Source organism: Girardinichthys multiradiatus, chromosome 7, assembly GCF_021462225.1.
Source record: "Girardinichthys multiradiatus isolate DD_20200921_A chromosome 7, DD_fGirMul_XY1, whole genome shotgun sequence".
Taxonomy (NCBI): domain Eukaryota; kingdom Metazoa; phylum Chordata; class Actinopteri; order Cyprinodontiformes; family Goodeidae; genus Girardinichthys; species Girardinichthys multiradiatus.
This window is the reverse complement of record NC_061800.1, coordinates 11,912,626-11,936,235: the sequence shown is the minus strand read 5'-3', so window position 1 is coordinate 11,936,235 and position 23,610 is coordinate 11,912,626. Positions and strand designations below refer to the sequence as shown.

The 23,610-nt window shown below is 40.7% G+C and overlaps 1 protein-coding gene and 1 long non-coding RNA gene across 2 annotated transcripts in view; one reads left to right on the top strand and one right to left on the bottom strand.

Annotated features, from left to right (window-relative positions):
- man1a2 (mannosidase, alpha, class 1A, member 2) overlaps window positions 1–23,610 on the top strand; it is a 137,219-nt gene that overhangs the window by 31,510 nt on the left and 82,099 nt on the right. Inside the window, exon 4 of the mRNA XM_047369952.1 lies at window positions 23,460–23,556. Coding sequence (XP_047225908.1) covers window positions 23,460–23,556 — 97 coding nt within the window. The remainder of the gene's footprint in view (window positions 1–23,459; window positions 23,557–23,610) is intronic.
- LOC124871032 lies at window positions 112–6,431 on the bottom strand. Its single transcript, XR_007038930.1, has 2 exons — window positions 6,227–6,431; window positions 112–2,021 (listed from the first exon to the last, which is right to left on the bottom strand). It is a non-coding gene; the product is annotated as an uncharacterized LOC124871032 (long non-coding RNA).

The window sequence follows — 23,610 nt, the reverse complement described above, 5'->3', positions numbered from 1 at the left end:
ATTTGCTGTATGGGGAGGTGGGATACAATGCTTCATTGGATTCCATCATGACAACTCTTACTGGTGATGGTGGACACTGTATGCAATGCAAACAACAGCAACAACTGTCAGTGTATTTCAGTGGGATTTTATTTGATGGACCGACACCAACTAGTGAAGAATTGTTGGATGATTTATTTGTTTCAGATTTTTTTGTTTTATAAAAAAAAAAAAAAGAAAAGTGTTGTTGGCATTTATATTCAGTGCACCCGACTCAACATTTTGCAGAGCCACCTGTTATCTTGGTCTTTCGGGTTATGTCTTTAACAGCTTTACTCATCCAGAAACTGTCATTTTCTCTCTAGTTTTATGTTTCATTGCGAAATGAGTTCCTTCAGATTGGATGAAGAACAGCCATTCCATTCTAGCTCTGATGGGATGTTTAGGGCCGTCCTGCTGGAAGGTGAACCACTTTACTAGTTTTCAAGTCATTTGAGGCCTCGAATGTATTTAGTTTTATTTTGCCATGTGTTCAGCTGGATTCCTTCTTTCCATCATCTCTGAGCAACGTCCTCTTCCCTGCTGGAGAAGAGCTTCCCCACAACATTAAGTGTTGGCTAGGAAACGGTGTGGTCTGGGTTATGTGCCATGTTAATATTTTCCCCCTATATGTGGCGCTTTGCATGTATTTCAAAAAGTTAAATTTTCTCTGAACAGAGCACCTTGTACCACATGTTTGTCATGTCCTCTACATGGCTTGTTGTGTTTTAACAATAGCTTTCTTCTCAGCACCTTTCCATAAAGGTCAGATTGCAGCAGGGCACTATTAGTACTTGTCAGATTCTCCCACCCGAGCTATGGATCTCCGCAGGTCCTCCAAAGTTAGCATGGGCCTCTTGCCTGCTTTTGTGATTGATGCTTTCCTCAACCCAGCCTGTCACTTTAGGTGGATGGCCCTGTGTTGGCAGATTTGTATTTGTGCCAAATGATTGGACGGAGCTCTGTGAGATCTTCAGAGGAGATGCTGGGATAGTGTTTTATAACCTAACCCTGTGTTAAACTTCCCATATCTTTCCCTTTCTGCTGTGTTCCCTCCTCTTCATAGTGCTGCTTTGTTTTCTAACAAAGCTGTGAGGCCTTCAGAGAACAGCTGGATTTATGTTGAGATGTAATTACACACAGGTGGACTCAGTTTATTAATATGGGGGACTTCTGCAGTCAACTGCTTGCACTGGAGTTTATTTATAGGTATCAGAGTTCAGGGTGCTGCATTAAAAATGCACGTCACATTTTTCAGATTTTATCATTAATTAAATCCTGGCATACTGTTATCAACTGTAGCAGCCATTCTGCAATGGACAAGCATTAAAAAAAATTGCAATAAGATTAGTGTGGTTAAGTTTAACCCAAACGTATGACCCATAGAGCCAGAGTGCATTTGAGTGTACTTTGCATGCTTGAGTACTTTCTGTCGCCTGCTGCCTGTCTCAGAGCCAGCTCCCATCGAAGGCCGCAGCTGGCCAGACAGTTCATGTGCAGAATGCAGATGGTGCTATCTGGTGCTGTTCTCTTTAGACACGATGCCAGCCCCAATGTATCTCCCTCTGCTCTCCTCTCCTTCGTTTCCCCTCTCTGCAGATTTCCTTGCATAATTGCCTCATATCATGTCTCATGAAACAGCACTTGGAGTCAGAACACTCGCTGTGCAGAGGAGCAACCTTGTTCTCTTCAAACCGCCTTTGTCTCTAAAAGCCTCTTTTGTTCCTTTTCATAATTGCCATGCAGAGAGAATGCCATACACCCCCAAATGAGCAAGAATGAGGCAGCTGTATGGGCAACAGCACAGCACAATCCCCCTTTCCTGATTGCCTCGGAGTCCAAGGAGAAAACCCTCATAACACACTGCAGAATAGTCTGTGTGAGTGGAATACGGGAGCTTTTCCTCTTTGATATCCTGGTTGCAGGCTGCTCTTTGGCTTGCATTTTGATGCTGTGAAGTTCAAGGAGGTGTTCCAGCATCCATGATCTTGTCAATGTTGCATCTAGATAGAAAGCAGCAAGTTAGTTAACATGGAGTTATGCTGTCCTTTTACATAAGATCTGACAATATTTTAGCTCAATCTTGTGAAAGTATTTTGGTTTTGTTTGCCATTTGGTTCTCTGCAAACAATTTACCAGGGATCCATGAGTTTCAGGGAGTAACGGACAAAATCTATGCTTCTAAATAATTCTTTTAAAGGGTTTTCTGCAAAGCTAGTTTTCTGGTGGTCACAGAACAAACATTTTTTGAGGCTGGGAACCCTACGTTTCACATCTGGCAGAGTCCGCTTGTCAAACATACGTATGTTTACAACTACAAGGGTTTTAATCACACACGTGCAAGTATGTCACCAGTACTGATATGATTGAGGTGGGACAGTGCCAGCTCTGCATGATATAAGGAATATGTGCAATAGTGTTGATGGATGTTGGGATAATAAGATTTACATCAAAGCAATAAATAAATTTAAATGGTAAAATCTATTATAAAAAAGACATCATTTCCCTGTCAGCAAGGTTGTAGTGAAAAATGTATTTCTGGCCAACATGTGATATTTTGGCAAAGGAATCAATTTAGTTCTAGTTTCTTCATAACTTATTCTCTTTACCTTCTAATACTTTATATGCTGTATTAAACAATAAACGTAAATGCAATATGCAGTTCCTTTTCATTTAGCTTACATATCTGTATTAAAATGTTTTTTATGGTCTGATGTCATAATCTTAAATGTCGTGTTTTCATTAGCTGTAATCTAATAAATATCATGACTAACAGAAATAAAGGCTTAGAAATCCTCAGTCTTTGTGTAACAGTTTACAACGGGAAGCATCAACCTGTTTCAGTGCAGTTCCAGCTAATCAACAAAACTCACAGAAAAAGCTGTAGCTCATATTATACAGGTTTCTCCAGAGGTCCGTTGTATGTTATATGTTAGTATATGTGAGTATAACCAGAAAATAATGGAAATCAAGTTCATACCACCGTTGGCCATTTCTTCTTCATTTTGTTAAAATGCTTATCTATTAGTGACGCCACGTACTGTCTGCTACATATATAGCCTGTTTTATCCAATTTTACTGCCTAGCTTTATTATTGTCTTTGTCCTTAACTGTTTCTCGATGAATTATTCATATTGTTTTATTGCCCAGCACTTGTGCTAATTATGCTTCTTATATGCTGAACTATAAGACACAGCTACAGTGATTATATACTTAAAAATGGTATATTATTGTTAGCCATGGGCTAGATTTAGGGATGAAAATACAGAAGAAAATCAAGAAAAGAGTACTATATCAAAAAATTTGATTTTTCAAAAGAAGGGATCTCCAGTTACAACTGGCACTTTTTCAACTTCTTATTGGCGATGAGGATAAATGTTGCATGCCTAGTGTAGGTCTGTGTGATACACACTACCGGTCAAACGTTTTAGATACACGTAATGGGTCTCTTTATTTCCATGACTATTTACATCATAGATTCTCGCCAAAGGCAACAAAGCTTTGAATGAACGTACATGTAATTGTATAGTAAACAAAAAGGGTGAACCAACAACATTTTAATATTTTAGATTCTTTCAAATATCCATGCTTCTGTTTGATTAATGCTTTGATCTCTTGGTATTCTCTCCATGAGCTTCATGAGGAGGTCACCTGAAATAGTTTTCCCAAAGAGACTTGAAAGAACTTCCCAGAAGTTCACTGAGAGAGAGGACCAAAGGTTGATATTTCAGTCATCGCAGCAAAGGGCGGACACTTTAAGGACTATTTAAAGTTCTTTTTTCTTTGTTACATAATTTCATATGTGTTCATTCACAGTTATGATGCCTTCAGTGAGAATCTATGTACAATGTAAATAGTCATAAACATAAAGGCAACCAATAAATGAGAAAGTGTGTCTACAACAGTAGAGTGTGTATGTATGTATGTGTGTGTGTGTATATATATATATATATATATATATATATATATGTGTATATGTGTATATATATATATATATATATATATATATATATACATATGTATGTATGTATATATATATATATTCCTACATATATATATATATATATATATATATATATATATATATATATATATATATATATATATATATATATATATATATATATATATATATATATATATATATATATATATACATATGTATATATATGTATATATATATATATATATATACATATGTACAGTTATGCACTCAATACTTGGTCGGGAATCCTTTTGCAGAAATGACTGCTTCAATGCGCCGTAGCATGGAGGCAATCAGCCTGTGGCACTGCTGAGGTCTTATGGAGGCCCAGGATGCTTCGATAGCGGCCTTTAGCTCATCCAGAGTGTTGGGTCTTGAGTCTCTCAACGTTCTCTTCACAATATCCCACAGATTCTCTATGGGGTTCAGGTCAGGAGAGTTGGCAGGCCAATTGAGCACAGTGATACCATGGTCAGTAAACCATTTACCAGTGGTTTTGGCACTGTGAGCAGGTGCCAGGTCGTGCTGAAAAATGAAATCTTCATCTCCATTAAGCTTTTCAGCAGATGGAAGCATGAAGTGCTCCAAAATCTCCTGATAGCTAGCTGCATTGACCCTGCCCTTGATAAAACACAGTGGACCAACACCAGCAGCTGACACGGCACCCCAGACCATCACTGACTGTTGGTACTTGACACTGGACTTCTGGCATTTTGGCATTTCCTTCTCCCCAGTCTTCCTCCAGACTCTGGCACCTTGATTTCCGAATGACATGCAGAATTTGCTTTCATCCGAAAAAAGTACTTTGGACCACTGAGCAACAGTCCAGTGATGCTTCTCTGTAGCCCAGGACTGGGGAATGCGGCACCTGTAGCCCATTTCCTGCACACGCCTGTGCACGGTGGCTCTGGATGTTTCTACTCCAGACTCAGTCCACTGCTTCCGCAGGTCCCCCAAGGTCTGGAATCGGCCCTTCTCCACAATCTTCCTCAGGGTCCGGTCACCTCTTCTCGTTGTGCAGCGTTTTCTGCCACACTTTTTCCTTCCCACAGACTTCCCACTGAGGTGCCTTGATACAGCACTCTGGGAACAGCCTATTCGTTCAGAAATTTCTTTCTGTGTCTTACCCTCTTGCTTGAGGGTGTCAATAGTGGCCTTCTGGACAGCAGTCAGGTCGGCAGTCTTACCCATGATTGGGGTTTTGAGTGATGAACCAGGCTGGGAGTTTTAAAGGCCTCAGGAATCTTTTGCAGGTGTTTAGAGTTAATTCGTTGATTCAGATGATTAGGTTCATAGCTCGTTTAGAGACTCTTTTAATGATATGCTAATTTTGTGAGATAGGAATTTTGGGTTTTCATGAGCTGTATGCCAAAATCATCTGTATTAAGACAATAAAAGACCTGAAATATTTCAGTTAGTGTGCAATGAATCTAAAATATATGAATATTAAATTTTCATCATGACATTATGGAAAATAATGAACTTTATCACAATATGCTAATATTTTGAGAAGGACCTGTGTATATATATATAAAAATATATAAAAATATTTTTGGAAGGAAATGACATTAGACTCATGAATATATCTGCAAAAAAACAAGCCACACTGCAAGATCAATAATAAGACCACACAGATGGTAAACAGTTTATACGATTATCTGCTAAACACCTAGAAGCACACTACAAACAGTTGACACAGTAGAATGAGCCAAGCAACAGAACGTCAGTCACTGAATACTCATTGTATGCTACTGTTTATGTTTAAAATAAACACTTCAGTCTGAGCAGAAATTCTGTTAAATAATGTTTATAGTGTTTTAGACCACAGAAGGACTCTTCCAAATGAATCCTGACACAGACAAGAGCACGCCAGCGCACAGATAAGATTATAAGCCGTTAAACATTGGAAAAAGAATGTCCAAAGCAGAATCCCCACTAAATTTCAACCACTGACACAGTAAGGTAGCACAGACATACTCACTAGAACAACGTTCCGAGAGGAGCACTGGGAACCATTAACATACACTTTGTTTTGTTTCATAAAGCTACAGTTTTTAGGTTTAGGTGACAGTAAACCTTTACAAATCAGTAGCTTTTAAGGTGATACATGTAACAACCATTTGAAATTATCTCAATGATCAGCTAAAAATGGAGAAGTCAGACTAAAATATGTTGTACACGGCTGAGCAAATTAGTTCTGATGGCTATGATCAAATTACTCACCTTTTGATGAAAGCCATAATGATAAATGTTATCCTTAGGGGTGCACCATTTAAACGGCCCCAATTTCTTTAATTTTGGATGATCGGCCGATTTATTTACATTTACTTGCAAGTAAAACCAATCTTATCCACCGATCTTATCTACCTCCGCAAATGTCTGAAAATCACCCACTGTCCCCTTTTGCTCTGCTGTGAGAGAGGGCAGACCTGCCCACCAGGATACATCTGCACGTGCTCAGTTCACAACTGTTGACAACATGGGATTGGAACATTGAAGGTGTGCCGTGACCTTATGACACCTGACAGTGTCAGTTATAAAAAAATCCTTATCTGCCAATATCGGAATCAGCATGTCAGGCATTTTAAAGATTGCGATCGGCCAGGAAACTGCGATTAGTGCGTCCCTAGTTATCCTCCTTTTCTCAGTTTATCAGCGTCGGTGCAGTTTAGATGGAGGCGACCTGAAACACACGGCCCAGGCACACTTTGCACTTAACGTGCTTAAACGTCTTTCATGTTTGACATCTCTTCCTTTTCACCTTTATTTGATCCAGAGCCGTTTTCTTTTACAAACATGTCGTCAGTCTTAACCAAACATCTCCGACATTAAAAACTCAGGAACTCTTACTTCTCTCTTTTAATATCTAACTGTGTTGTCACTTCAGTTCACCAGGTAAACGATACGCACACTCTGTGCTTTCCACATGTGTAGGGGAGGGGGGGAGTGATGCCTTCAGGAGCGTTAAAGAAAAACGGAGCTTGCAGTGAATTAGATGAAGGCGGGAAATGTATTCTATGAAAATGTATTCTTATTTTAGGCTTAAGACGTCCTACAAAGCTTGATACATCAAATATATTAGTTGCCTCGCCCAGCCTTACCTCAGTGGTATGTATTAGTTGGATTTTGGTAATTACCATGATTGTTTAGTTTTTATTAGTGCTTTGAGTGTTGGTAAGATCTTTCTTGCTCATTGCAAATGCAAACTTTAAAGGGTAATGTCTTTTCTAACTGATTGTGCAGCAATTAGGACATTAGTCACATCCACCTAAGTGCTCCTGTTGCTTCTGAATGCCCTTTTTGCTTCAGAAAAAGTGCTTTTATGCCCTTTAAATGCATATTTCATTGACCGTTCTGGAGGGGAAAAAAATCCTCTTTCCTCATTTTTAGTGAGTTAAAGCTCTGCTTGTTTTCTGTTTGATCAAAAGGTTTCTGCTTCACAATAGAAAGAGCTTTGTTGGAGAAAACAAAACACCTGTGATGGAATAAATGTAATTATTGATGCTACCAGGCCTATTAACCAGCATTAAAAAATACTGCTGGCTCTGAGCTGTTAAAACTTGTGGGATTTTACATATTGCTGTGACTGTGTTACATTTGAGCATAACTAGGAATTTCTAAAACAAGATTTTACCAGAAAATCTACTCCGTGGTACAAGAATAGCATGGGACCTAACATGTTGGATGAAACATGTGTTCGTTTGAATTCTCTGCAGAACTACCAACCTGGTTCATCTTTAGGAAGGATTTTTTTCCTTTTTTGAGTCATTCAGCTTAAACCAGCTTTCTGATTTCTGTTTACTGGGGCTTTTATTTACTTGACAGCCAGTAGAAGGGTGTCTATTATGTAGCATTGATGTAATCTCTGGCACCAAATTAAAAATAACATTTTGAAAACATCTTTTACAGTTGGCATTGATCAGGCGTAACATTATGACCACTGAAAGGTGAAGTGAATAACTTTTCACCATGGTAACTGTTAGTGGGTTTGATATATTCAACAGCAGTTGAACAGTTTTGTCCTCAAAGTTGCTAAGCTGGAAGTCAAAACAATGAGCAGTGTAATTATTTGAATTAGTTTGAAAAGGACCAAATTGTTGGTGGCTAGACAGGTGTGCCAGAGCACCTCCAAAACTGCTGCTGTGTGAGGCGTTCCTGGTCTACAGGAACAAAACTGATCCAAGGAAGGAACAGTAATGAACTGCCAAAAGGGTCAAGGGTGGTAAAAGCTTGTTGATGCGTGTGGAGTGAAGACTGGTCTATGTTGCCCAGTTCAGTAGATAAGCTACTGTTGCTTAATTGCTGAAGTAGTTAATGCTGGTTCTGATACAAAGGTGCAGGAATACCCAGAATAGCAGTTTATTCCATATATGGGGCAGCATAGCTGGAGACTGCTGTTCACCACTGAAAGTGCCATCAGTTGCAACAAGCATCAGAGCTGATGGAACAATGGAAGTAGGTGGCCTTTTCTGATAAATTTCCTTCCCTTTTCTTCTCTGGGATGGTAAGTTGTGTGTGCGTTGCTTCCCTGGGAAACACATCTGACCCGGATGCACTACGGGAGGAAGGCAGGCCAGCAGAGGCATTCTGAGTCTTTTTTTTTTTTTTGATAATGCTGAGAAACCTTGGGTCCTGCTGTCCATGTGGATGTTACTCTGACACATACCACCTACCTAAACTCTAGTAAAGACCATCTTCCTCTTTTGAAGGAATTTATTGTGGTGGCATCTCTCAGCAAAATGATGTACCCTGCCACAAAGCGAAAATGGTTCAGGAATGGTATGAGGAGCACATAAGACCTCCAGATGCCCCAGATCTCAATCCAATTTAGCATCTGTTGGGTGTTCTGAGCAAATGAGCTCGACCCCCAGGGACCCCACCTCACATGTTAAAGGTCTTGAACGATCTGCTGCTGAACATCTTGGTGCCACATACCACCGCACACCTCCAGAAGACTGCTGGAGCCCATGCCTCGGTGGGTCTGGGATGTTTTGGCAGCAAATGGAGGCCAAATCCTCTTAGGCAGGCGATCATAATGTTATGCCTGATTTATTCAGATGCCGCATTGTGAGAGACAGAATGGCTCAAACAGCTCCAAAAAAGTGGAGGGAAAAGGGTAAAAAAAAGTTTATTGCAGCTGTGAGCTGATTATTTAGAACTCTTTCTCTATAAAACATTTTTGCTTCATGGGCACCCTGCTAAAATTGTTCTCTTCATTTTCCTTTATTTTTTGGTGAACAATAGGCTAGTTTCTGATTGTCACTACCTTTTGCAAACCGCTTGAATCTCAGGGATCACAGGTTGTTTCTTGATTAAAAGCATATTATTGAAGCAGAATCCCCCCCCAGCTCCATAGCAAGATTCAATTTAGGGAATGTCTGATTGGTTGGAAAGCACGGATTGCGGGTCTGCTGTAAGAACATAAAAGTGGCCTTCTGAAAACACCGCTTGTCTCACTTACTCCTATAAGTGAATGAATTATGCTCATTTTACGTTTTTTTGGGTAGAGACTTCCCTGAAAGGCACGGCAAGCAATAAAGCAGATGAGGATGTCAGAAGTAAATTGTTAGTTCTGTATAAATCAGTGAACACAAACCCCATGGAGGTATTTCTGGTTTGTTTTGGGAGAATATTTATTTTTTAAAAGGTGGATGCTTTTTGTCTTGTATATAATTTCTTTAAAATTAATAAATGTAATCTAAATTTATATATCCACTAATACTCTAAATTGTTTGATATCACCCAAAGAATTTTGAAATCACTGCAAAAAACATTCTGCTCTCCATTCCCCGTCTTCCTCCCAGTGTGTCACCTTGCTGTTTCAGTAAGATTGTCTCTAATGTTGCCGGATTGGCGAAGATGCATCTGGGATTCGGGTAATTTCTGGATTTCTGTCATTTTAGAATTGAAATATACCAGAAAGTGAACAGAGAAGGGCAGATGTCTCTTTCACAAAACACCTCAAACTGGGACTTAGACTCCTGTCTGTGCTTTCTAAATGGGGAGGGGCAACAATCGGAGCTGGATTCAACCTGTTGATGTCACACATCTAAGCTGCCAACAAAGATGGTGACTGAAAATCCACTCAATCATTTGACCAATTCCAACTCTCCGGTTTTCATAAACCTTAGACTTGTGGATGGTTATTTTTGCCGATTATGGTTTCTCTTTGACAACTATAACTTTAGAATAAAAAAGAACAAGATTCAAAATTTTCTTTCCAGTCAAATTTTTTATTATTAATGATTTATATTGGGAGCAAAGTCCAAGTCTGTGTGAGAGATGGCCCTCACCGTAAAACAGGGTCTTGACGTTATTTTAAAACAAATCTAAAATGATTTGGAGTTAAGATCTTAACGTACCTCGTTAGCATGTTTTGCAGCTAGCATTACTGAAATGGCAGTCTCTGTGTGTATTCTCTAGAAAATGTAGCTCCTTACCATAACGCTGAGATTTCCAAAAAGCTGCCAACAGAGCTTGAGAACACAAAAGGATGATGTACAGTACATCAGCTCTAATGCGTTGGCTTTCTTGTAATCTTCTGAAAATCTGTCTTGCTCTCTCTCTAAAAACCTGAAATGAACCACAAACATGTCTAGATGTGCTTCTTGAGACTCCACTTCTAAAATTTACAAAATATAAGCGTTCCACGTCAACCCCCTGAATTTAACTTAATGCCTTCTTTGACTCTGCGATGCCAGCCTAATTTGCAGGACTTATATACAGGTCCTTCTCAAAAAATTAGCATATTGTGATAAAGTTAATTATTTTCCATAATGTCATGATGAAAATTTAACATTCATATATTTTAGAATCATTGCACACTAACTGAAATATTTCAGGTCTTTTATTGTCTTAATACGGATGATTTTGGCATACAGCTCATGAAAACCCAAAATTCCTATCTCACAAAATTAGCATATCATTAAAAGGGTCTCTAAACGAGCTATGAACCTAATCATCTGAATCAACGAGTTAACTCTAAACACCTGCAAAAGATTCCTGAGGCCTTTAAAACTCCCAGCCTGGTTCATCACTCCAAACCCCAATCATGGGTAAGACTGCCGACCTGACTGCTGTCCAGAAAGCCACTATTGACACCCTCAAGCAAGAGGGTAAGACACAGAAAGAAATTTCTGAACAAATAGGCTGTTCCCAGAGTGCTGTATCAAGGCACCTCAGTGGGAAGTCTGTGGGAAGGAAAAAGTGTGGCAGAAAACGCTGCACAACGAGAAGAGGTGACCGGACCCTGAGGAAGATTGTGGAGAAGGGCCGATTCCAGACCTTGGGGGACCTGCGGAACCAGTGGACTGAGTCTGGAGTAGAAACATCCAGAGCCACCGTGCACAGGCGTGTGCAGGAAATGGGCTACAGGTGCCGCATTCCCCAGTCCTGGGCTACAGAGAAGCAGCACTGGACTGTTGCTCAGTGGTCCAAAGTACTTTTTTCGGATGAAAGCAAATTCTGCATGTCATTCGGAAATCAAGGTGCCAGAGTCTGGAGGAAGACTGGGGAGAAGGAAATGCCAAAATGCCAGAAGTCCAGTGTCAAGTACCCACAGTCAGTGATGGTCTGGGGTGCCGTGTCAGCTGCTGGTGTTGGTCCACTGTGTTTGATCAAGGGCAGGGTCAATGCAGCTAGCTATCAGGAGATTTTGGAGCACTTCATGCTTCCATCTGCTGAAAAGCTTTATGGAGATGAAGATTTCATTTTTCAGCACGAACTGGCACCTGCTCACAGTGCCAAAACCACTGGTAAATGGTTTACTGACCATGGTATCACTGTGCTCAATTGGCCTGCCAACTCTCCTGACCTGAACCCCATAGAGAATCTGTGGGATATTGTGAAGAGAACGTTGAGAGACTCAAGACCCAACACTCTGGATGAGCTAAAGGCCGCTATCGAAGCATCCTGGGCCTCCATAGGACCTCAGTGCCACAGGCTGATTGCCTCCATGCCACGCCGCATTGAAGCAGTCGTTTCTGCAAAAGGATTCCCGACCAAGTATTGAGTGCATAACTGTACATGATTATTTGAAGGTTGACGTTTTTTTGTATTAAAAACACTTTTATTTTATTGGTCGGATGAAATATGCTAATTTTGTGAGATAGGAATTTTGGGTTTTCATGAGCTGTATGCCACAATCATCTGTATTAAGACAATAAAAGACCTTAAATATTTCAGTTAGTGTGCAATGAATCTAAAATATATGAATGTTAAATTTTCATCATTACATTATAGAAAATAATGAACTTTATCACAATATGCTAATTTTTTGAGAAGGACCTGTAACTAGATTGGTAATTTATGAAAGCCAGAGCCAGCGTAGAGAGGAGACTTGTCCTTGCAGCTATATGGTAGAACTGTTTTGCTAAAGACCCCATAGATGCATACAAAGACTCGTGATATGAATGATTCCTTTGAGAACGACTTTCAATATTCCCACACAGGGCTTTCCTTGAGTTAGTGATGCTTTATTTAATGGTAAAGTTAATATTTTTAAGATATGTTTATGTGCTAAAGGAATCACCAAATCCTCTTTAAATCTAGTTTTGTTATTAAAGAAGTCTTCTTTTTCCCACAGGAATTTAAATTGAACATTTTCACCTTTTATAGACGCATTCTGATTAAGTCTTTCGCATGACAGTTATTCAGTCTTCCCAAAATTGGCAGTTGATTACAACTAATTGCGGAGCATAATCGCTGCAAAGGAAAAATAAATCTATAAATGATCCCTGTTGGCTCATCAGGAGGGGGCACACTGTTCAAGCTCCCTGGAGCTGCCTGTGAATTTGGCTCACCATTCACTCAGCTGTGACTTCAGAGTGAAAAAGGCAGCGGTTACAGATTTGCGGCTGGCGCTGGAGCATGTGCTGCATCCCTGTAGAGCTATGGACTGTGGCTGCAAAGTCCAGATAAATCAATGACCAAAGCAGTCTCCTTTCTGCACTGTCTGAAAGGTACAATTAAACAAAGATGTTGGTGCAGAGACCACAGTGGTTTCCAATAAAATCATTATATATCTGCAGAAAAATAAATACACATCCTCTCCATCTCCCCTTACCCAGAGCAATCATCAATCACTCTATTTCCTGCTCAGAGGCACATTGTTTTCACTGGTTAATGACTGTAATGTTTTGTGAAGCAGGCTAATATAGTTTCCCCATAGTGGCAGTCGGGGAGGTGCTTTTTAAAAATCACATCCATGTTTTGTTTCTGCACATTATGTAGATGTTTATTGTAGGCCATGCACTGCATTTTCCTGCCTAAAAATAAACACTTCCTTAACAGGCAGACATGTCTGCAAACTGTCCTTTGACATCTTCAAGGTATGACCTTTAGTGTGTGCACTAGAGCAGCTCGCAGCTGAGTGTGAAGCACCCAGGGTGAGAGTCAGCTCCTGCATATGTAAGGCTATGGTTCTCAGCCGGAAAAGAAGTGGACCTCTTCCTCCAGTCTTTGTCTCAAGCATAAGCGTTTAAGTATCTCTGTGTCCTGCAAATGAGTGATGGTAGATAGTGTGGATATACAGATAAGGGGCACATCTGTAGTAATGCAGGCATTGCTGTGGTCTGTCCAGGGTGTAAGGTAGAACTGAGCCAAAGGGGAAGCTCTCGATTTGCCTACGTTCCGACGGTCACTTATGGTCGTGAGATGAAAGTTTGAGATCCTGGATATAAGATGTTGAAATGGGCTACCCCCATTGAGTGGCCAGCCTTTACTTTAGAGATGGGGCAAGGAACTCTCTCATCATTGGGCAAGTGTGAGTAGCAATGATGCTCCTTGCTGTCGAAAGATGTTAGTCAAGAACTCAGGGGTGCACACATCCAGTTTACCATTGGGTGCTATCATCCTGCGCCTTTTAGACCTGGGCTCTAAAACTCCAGTCCTCCAGAGCTACTGTTCTGCAGCTTTTAGATGGATCCCTGCTCCAACAAACCTGAATCAAATAAATGGCTCATTAACAGGCCTTTGCCAAACCTAATTGCATGCTTGAAATGTAATTCAATCATTTGATGCAACTGTGTTGGAATAGTAATGCATCTTAAGGTTGCAGGGAAGTAGCTCTCGAGTACTGGAGTTGGAGATCCCTGTTTCAGATGCATCCCTTCTCCAACACACTGATTCACATGACTGAATTCTCACATCAGCATTCAACTCTGCAGGGGCCTGGTAACAAATCCTTCATTTGGCGGCCTCGTTTGGACCATGTGGACTCCTCTTTTGTTCGTGGCCCCCTCTCTAGATAGGGACGAGGATTGATGGGGGATTGGGCTGTTGGCTGGGGTCGTTCATGTTCGGGGGGGCCACCTCCTCGTTCCAGGGGCTAGTTGGCCCTCTGGTATATCGGGACATGGGAGTAAAGTATGTGTGGGGAGTGTTAGTGAGTGTACGACGTCCATTGTAGTGGGTTTTTACGTTGGGTGTGTGGGTGTGAGTATTTTTATGTGTACGGATGAGGGTGGGAATGTGTGATTGTGACTGTGTGTGCCTGTTTTTGTGTCAGGTTGAATCTTGGGCTGCTCCCTCTCCTGGGTCAGCTTAGCCCCCCTGTCAAATGTGGGGCATATTTCCTCCCCGTCACACTCCCTACCAGGTGGGTGTCTCTGCCCGCTGGTGTATTGGTGGTTCTCAGTGTCCTGGGCTGGGTGCTTTTGGTGTGTGCCGGCTCACTCCCGGTGGCTTCTTGCTGGGGCCTGCGCCCCCTGGCTCTGTCGGGCCTCTGCTGGGGGGTGATGTGCCCTGGGGTCTCGGGTGTCTGGGGGGGCATTGCATGTCTGTGACTCAGATTGGGGGCAGGTATGTGACTCCTGACACTCGCTATTCCAGATTTATATGGAGAAACCTTGTATACACAAGAGCACTCACACTTACACCCACAGGTGTTTGAAATCAGGTGTTAACAGATACACAGGTGTTCTATAATGTACTGCAGTTGCCCCTAAATACATCTTGCATTCATTAGTACCGTGCACTTTTTGGTAACATTGCTGTTATTTATGCGTTTCTGTAGGCGTAGAAGCAGTCTTCTAGGGTGTTGTCTTGTATTCTCTTTATCCATCTTTCTCTCCTCTATTCTTTTCTCACTCTCCCCCCTTTTCCTTTTGCCCCTCCTCTCTCTATTTCTTGCTTCTCATTTTTGCTTTTCGTTTCTGTCTCTGTGTCCATTGCAATTGAAATGATCCCAAAGCAGTTTCTAATAAGGTTTTTTATATACATGTCAAGCAGAGCATTATAGCTTTAGCCGTAATGCTCCACATGTGAAGGTAAATCTGTTGGGCACGTAAATCTTCTTGGCATGTCTGAGTGCTGCTCTGCCAGACAGGACACAGTAAAAAAGGGAAAAAAGAAAACAACAAAACAAGTCCTTCATTTTATTCAGGTGTGTTGGATGCATCTGAAAGCTGACAGATGGTAGCTGTTGAGCACTGAACTTGGGCACCCCGGTCAAGATGTTGGTTTTCCTCATGGTTCTAACATGTGCGGCCTTACTGAAATTGGCTGCTGGTCAATTTGCCTGCTCCCAAATAAAGATGAAGAATGTGTCTGCACAGTGGGTAAGAATCAAAGTTCAGAGGTGGATGGCTGCTTATTGTTCCCAAAAAACTTGCATGTAAAATGACTAAAACTACAAAAACATAATGGGGAAAAAGTTAAATGACCAGCTTCCAGTAATGTGGAGCTCTTTGCTGTGGCACCCTGAATATACAGTTGACATCTTTCTTGGAAAACAGTTTCCTTTACAAATAACTTCTCATATCTCTTTGTTTTATCTTGTTGATACTAACAATAGCTGAGTGTTCTTCAGTCAGTAACAGCTTTCACACTGAAGGGTGTTGTCAGTGTGACTCCATAGGACTTGAGAATGATGTCTTCACTGATCAGAAAAAGATTGGATTTTTTAATTTCAGACCAACCAGTCATCAGTCTGATTATGCTGAGAACTGTCTGATTCTTGTCACCGGCTGCTTTCTCTGGGCATATCCTTGTTTTACCTTTATGTCTGGTAAGTCTTACTGGATTTAGAAAAGACATGCCTTAGACCTTGTTTAGACCTCTTTAGAGCTTTAGTAGAGCAGTAAAAAGTAGGAGAAGTGTCTTTTACTGGAGAGCTGGTACTTAATCCTTTTTCAGGGTGGAAAACTGGGACAGTCCTGATTGTGGTTAGTACAGGAAAGACATAATGAGCTCCACCAATTAGAGCTCAGGTGATTGAGAGAGAGTGACATTGTAGCTGGCAGAAGACAGACTCACCCTGCAGTGGCTCTCTGCCCCTCTGGGCTCCTGCCTCGGTACAACAACTTTATCTCCAAGTTGGCTTCCTTTCTAAGCTATTAAAGCAATGGATGTACCAAATGCAACCGGGGGGATTTCTCTTCACTTAGAAAAAAATATTAGATGCATTTTTGCTGTTTTAACTGGTATTATTATTTTTTGTAAAATATTTCAGCTGTCAAGATTTCTTCTCCCTGGCCTGTTTATAAAAGTGTGTTTTTTTGCTCAGGATTTAGTAGAAAAACTATTCCATCATGCCCAGACAGCTTTAACAACTAAGGTAAAGTTTCCTCTACACAGAAAAAGTCATATTTAGAGAAAAAATGCACTGCAGGGAACAGAAAGCCTGTGATTGATGGTAGACATTTTCTCTGTTGGTTGTAATATATCAGGGATTTCAGAGAATGACATTATCAGAGTATATTGATTGTCAAGACACCATGTTCCTAATTTGCTGTAGGAAAACTTGGGCAGAGAGACCTTTACGCCAATAATGATGATGACAATCAGTTTTCCGGGTTCTTTTTTTGTGTTTTCACAGTCCACATTTTAACCCTTTGGTATTTCTGAGTGCAGAAGAATATAATGACATCAAAAGACACCTCATGCTGCTCTGAGTGAGGCACTTGGCAATGGGAGGAAAGCATTAAAATCATCTTAAGCTCAAAATTAAATCTGTTTATTTATTTAATTTTAGTATGTTTTCCTATTAAGTCTAATTGTTTTTATTTACTAAACAAAGATAAAGCCAAGATGAAAAGGCCATGTACGCAAAAACTAAGTACACCTTATCTTTCAGTAGCTTGTTGAACCTTGAAGTGGTTGTGTTCTGTATAACTATCAATCTCCCACATTGTTATGGAGGAGGTTTGGTCTACTCTTCTTCTTATGATTTACTTTATTGAGGTTTGTAAGCATCTGTTTCTGCACAGCTCTGTCAAGATCATCGCACAGCATTTTAATCAGGTTGAGGTCTGGACTTTGATTGGGATATTGGAACACATTGATTTTTTTCTTTTTTAGACATTTTTTGTATTGCTGCTGCTGTTTGAGACAGTTGTACCTGTATCCTGACCTTGGTTATGTCTTTTTTTACCTGTTAGATGGCCTCACATTTGACTCTGGGATTCTTTACAGAGGAGTTTAAGATAGGCTCAATGACTGCAAGGTGCCCAGGTGCTGTGGTTGCGGATCAAACCCAAATCACCACCCCTCCACCACTATGCTTGACAGCTGAAATGAGGTGTAACATTTTCCCTGAGCTTTCCAGAGTTGGACATTGTTGTTGTGGACATTTACCAGATTGTCCACTCCTAGGAAGACTGGCAGTGGTCCTAAATGTTTTCAACTAGAGAATAATTGCTCAGACAAACCTGAAAATGGCAGATCTCCCATAACATTGTGTACTAGAACTCAACGTGCCACATTTCAGTCAGAGTCCGGATAGAAAAGGGATCAAAAGCTGCAAATTGACTTTAACAGCACAACAAGTACGTGATCACGCTTGCTTGTCCTCCCTGTGTCTGCAGACGTCTGCCCCATTTGTTGTTAAATGCAGGGCAAATTATAATCCCACATTTGTTCCTGGATTAAAACTGTTTAGTAAAGCCAATTTGCTACAAAAAATACAATTTTTATTTAAACATTATTTGAACCACATGATGGGATGAAATCATTTTATTTCTGTGTGGGTCTTCGGAGTAATTGTAAGTCTCCATTTTTTTGAACTGTTAGCTTGAAAACAGCCTGGATAGGCTCCTTCACTGCCTCAATTTCATTGGGGAATTTAATGCTACACTTTACTTAAGTGCTCTGAATGTATTTACTGCAAGAAGCAATTGACATGTCACACTCTCACCACCCTTGTGCATCTTCTGAAAGACCTTCCGTTAAAGCCAGAAAGGAAGCCTCCAGGGATGAGTCGGAGGAAGATGAGGGCAGGGGGACAGGTGCTATAAATCAGTCACAGTGACTCTGGAGGTCACTCAGAGCACCACATAACTTCAGCTCAGCTCTTCAGCTCCTCAGACATCCAACGCTTTGTCAGATGGATTTTTGTTCTCTACACAACTGCCAGAGTAACAGCCTTGGTTACAGCTCCTGGTTAGATTTATGAATGTTTTGCTGCCCTGTGGTTATCCGTGTCTGTCCCTTGTAAATGTATCTGTATGTGAGCATGCAGCACAAGTGGAATACAGGGATTTAAATCATTGCTGTTCCTTTTGAGAAAGAGACATAAAAGCCTAGTCAGGCCTGCTTTTCTACCTTTTCAGACTAACAATGTGAAGGTATCTGCCTATGTTAAAGTACCTGTCCAGCTAGGCTAGGTGGAAGAACATTTCCTACTTTTGACTAGGTCAAACTGAAATGTTAATCATGTTAAAACACATTTGAAAATCTCCAGACTGATATGAACAATATTCAATATTAACAACATTAAGAGATTCTTTTAATAGGAAAATACACATTAAGGTTGTTATCTAAACTTCTCTGCTTCCAACCCACATGTTAACAGTTGCTGAGAGTTCAGACCCCTCTACCACTGATGAAAAGGTAAATTTTATACAGCTGACCTCCACTTAGTAGTATAGAGTTTATTCAGACCTGGAGTAAATGGCAAAACCACCATCCCAGGATAAAAAAAAAACATATATTTGTCCATTTGAATAAAAATAAACCGTTGAATATCAACCATCAGCTATCGTGTTGTTTTCTTTTCAACCATTGGGATTGGCATCTGCCATGTAAAAACCCTTCAGTTGATCTCTATTGTGAGGAGATCTTAGCAGCAATTGAAGTTTTTTTTTTTTTTTTTTTTATCCATTTCTGAGGAAAAAGTTAATACTAGCAGTTCCTTTTTTTTGTTTTATTCGGTTTCCGAATATCATCTTAAGACCTCCACAACGCATTTTATGACACACATTTGTGTCATACAGGCATTGGACAATGAAACTGAAACACCTGGTTTTAGACCACAATAATTTATTAGTATGGTGTAGGGCCTCCTTTTGCGGCCAATACAGCATCAATTCATCTTGGGAATGACATATACAAGTCCTGCACAGTGGTCAGAGGGATTTTAAGCCATTCTTCTTGTAGGATAGTGGCCAGGTCACTACGTGATACTGGTGGAGGAAACCGTTTCCTGACTCGTCTTCCAAAACACCCCAAAGTGGCTCAATAATATTTAGATCTGGTGACTGTGCAGGCCATGGGAGATGTTCAACTTCACTTTCATGTTCATCAAACCAATCTTTCACCAGTCTTGCTGTGTGTATTGGTGCATCCTGATACATGGCACTGCCTTCAGGATACAATGTTTGAACCATTGGATGCACATGGTCCTCAAGAATGGTTCAGTAGTCCTTGGCAGTGACGCGCCCATCTAGCACAAGTATTGGGCCAAGGGAATGCCATGATATGGCAGCCCAAACCATCACTGATCCACCCCCATGCTTCACTCTGGGCATGCAACAGTCTGGGTGGTATGCTTCTTTGGGGCTTCTCCACACCGTAACTCTCCCGGATGTGGGGAAAACAGTAAAGGTGGACTCATCAGAGAACAATACATGTTTCACATTGTCCACAGCCCAAGATTTGCGCTCCTTGCACCATTGAAACCGACGTTTGGCATTGGAATGAGTGACCAAAGGTTTGGCTATAGCAGCCCGGCCGTGTATATTGACCCTGTGGAGCTCCCGACGGACAGTTCTGGTGGAAACAGGAGAGTTGAGGTGCACATTTAATTCTGCCGTGATTTGGTCAGCCGTAGTTTTATATTTTTTGGATACAATCCGGGTTAGCACCCGAACATCCCTTTCAGACAGCTTCCTCTTGCGTCCACAGTTAATCCTGTTGGATGTGGTTCGTCCTTCTTGGTGGTATGCTGACATTACCCTGGATACCGTGGCTCTTGATACATCACAAAGACTTGCTGTCTTGGTCACAGATGCACCAGCAAGACGTGCACCAACAATTTGTCCTCTTTTGAACTCTGGTATGTCACCCGTAATGTTGTGTGCATTTTAATATTTTGAGCAAAACTGTGCTCTTACCCTGCTAATTGAACCTTCACATTCTGCGCTTACTGGTGCAATGTGCAATCAATGAAGACTGGCTACCAGGCTGGTCCAATTTAGCCATGAAACCTCCCACACTAAAATGACAGGTGTTTCAGTTTCATTGTCCAACCCCTGTAAGTTCAACATTGGGAGAAACTGAGATTTTTCATAATTTTACCAGCCGATCACCAGTTTTAATAAGAAACCGAATGATCATCCCTACATAACAGATATCAAGGAGTGTAATATATGCTTGCTGAGAACTAGTGTCATGGATAACCTTGCAACAACAAGAGTTGCATAAATGCATTCAGAAGGGAAAGTGGAGCTACTTTTTTCATCCAACGCAGCACTATGTCTATGGCTTCTTACTTTTCAGTTTGATGAACATCAGCTTTGTTGGTAAGGGAGGGAACTAGAGGCCTTTAATTTTCCACACACTGACCTTAATAACATCAGGTCACCCATGGACTATGACTTTTCTGGCAGAGTCAGCTCAGCTCTACAGTGTTATTAGATTTATGCAGAAATGGAGAAAAGTCCTTAAGAAAACCAAATCTGTCTTTGAACCAAATGCTCATGAGAATTTTTTGTGTAAAAGTAGGGGCTTTAATAGACTCTCGCAGTATAATCTTGATTGAAAAAGAAAACCATTCCTCAGCATTTACACTGTATTTTAAAATGGAAAGTTCCTCATATTGCTGTTGGAAAAAACACATTAGTCATTACAGTTCTAATGTAGTGTGTGCATATATATATATATATATATATATATGTGTATATATATATATATATATATATATATATATATATTAGTTTTTGCTTCTGATACACAAATGGAAGCAAAAAACGTTTCCTGCTCTTTGTTTAGTATCCCAGGTTGTATAGCAAGCTGACATTTGGAGACTTTGTACTTAGCCAGTGATCCATCTCCAACTCAGTATTAAAATGCAAAAACACCACTTAAAAATAATTTAATGATCCACACATGAGGTAGCATATTCATGGGGAGTGTGTAGAGGCCCAAATCAATGCAAAAGGTGGAAAACTCTCATGTTAAGAGTTGTAGGTTGTTTTGTCTTTGTGTCGCCTCTGCTGCCAGTTACTGATGAGATTTGGCTGATTATTGAATGAGCCAGCCACTTTGGACACCTCAAACCACTTTTTCTCCCCAGCCGTTCCATGTGGCTCCCAAGACACAGTGATGGCAAGCAGGAGCTGTCAGAATCAATCTTGGAATATGGTATCTTAATGTCCAATTAGCATTCCCTTTTTATATATCAGCAGTTTGTCAACAGTGCCAAAGGCCCAGCTCTGTACTGCTTGTCCTTGGCATATGGGCCAATCAAACTGCAATGACACAGCCAATCAACCCACATCAGAGCAAGCTTGTCAACCTTTAAGTGTCTGTGTCATGATGTATATTATTTGGAATTATAATCATGGGAAGCCGTTAGGCCCAGAACACTTATCTGTAGCAGCTTGGCTTCGAACCCACTCCAAGGTTGAATGGGGGGGGGTCTGGATACTCCCACCCCACATGGCTGCATGAAGAGGCTGGAAGGGAGGATGGCTTGGCTAAAAGCAAGAAAGGGAAAAAAATAAAGGTCTGATTAGTGTAGCCTAGTGTCACCTAGCTACACTGCTGTGTTATACTCTTGACAAAATCTGTTATACTGCAGTCTTGTTCAGCTGCTACTGGCCTAGTCATGACTGCCAGCTCAGACTGCCTCTCCTATCAGGAGCTTTTAGGGGAAACGCCTCAAAATCTGAAGGAGTTCCACAGGAGCAAATATGATACACTTTGTTATAAGTTCACTGAATGGGCCGAGAAAGGCAGATCAGAATTCTCCTTAACTATTAAGGCAGGAGAAAGATGTATTTTTATTTTATTGATTACATTTTAAAGGCTAAATTGGTTTGAAATCTGACTAAATACTGCTATCTTGTAGGGATGCACGATATATCGCCATTAACATCGGAATCGGCTGATTTTAGTCATACTGACCATTAAAAAGTACCTTTACATCCAACGCATGTTCATCCACAATCGGCATTTCAGTATGTGTGTGCAATACTGCAATCAGAAGTATATATTTGGTAGGTTATTGGCTAGCCAAAGGTCTTGTGAGGATGAGGAGAAATGATCAGTGAGAAAATGTGGATTAATCTTTATCAATACTGTGACTATAGTATTCAACAATGACATTACAATGTCATGTTTTCCTTGCCTGGTGCTGTTCTAAATAAGTCAGTGGGTAGATGTGTCCAGCTCCAGCAGAGCCTGAGGAAGAAAACAGCTTGGCTCCAGTAGAGCCTGGCACCCTGTCTTTCCTTTGCTCAGTCTTCTTCTCTTGTTGCCCCTGGAGCATCTCTTCTCATCAGCGTCTCCGTGTCGAGGCTCATCTCATAATGCCTTGCTCTTTACCCTCCTTCAAATTTCGGTTATTTGTAGCCTCTTTAGAGAGGTGATGGAGAATAAAGTGTTTTTTGTTCCGTAAGGTCACTTGATGTCAGAAGATGCATGGAGGGAGAGAAGCAGAAGACTCAAAGAGAAATTGTCTGTTCTGACTTTTTGTTGAATAGACAGCACAACTTTTCTGATTTTCATCATTTTATTGAAATCTCCTGTTTGCATTTTTATGTATTTTACAATTGTTTGACTTTTCCCCCAAAGCTTTCCTGTAAGATTAAAATGGCCTTTCGAAGATTTTCTAAGAATTTGTAATGTACAGTATCGAACATTTGAATAATTTTAATGATTTACGAACGACTGTTGTTTTCCATGGACCTAATCTGCAGCTGTGGCTTATTTCTGCCACAACAGGGAAATTACTTTGCTATAAAATGCTAATCATGTGAATGTAAAGCTGCCTAAAGAAGGCATTTCACTCTAAGGTTGGTCTTCATTTTAAAGCATCTGGTTCAGACTGGTGGTTTCAATGTGTTGCTGCAGATCAACAAATGTTGAATATAAATCTGTAATCAACATCCAGTCGAGCTGTTGGTTTGGATCCGATGTGGAGCACAGGCACTTTGGCCGCGATACCTCTCACATCCAGACACAGAAACAAGACTTCCTTTAACATACCTGTTTTTGTCCTTTTTGTTTTTCTCAGATGATGAAACATGCATGGGACAGCTACAGACAATACGGCTGGGGTCACAATGAGCTGAAGCCCCTCGCTAAGAAAGGACATTCCACAAATATCTTTGGTAAGTTGAACACAAACTCCTCTCCTCCTCCGCTGTCCGTGCCCATTGGCACCG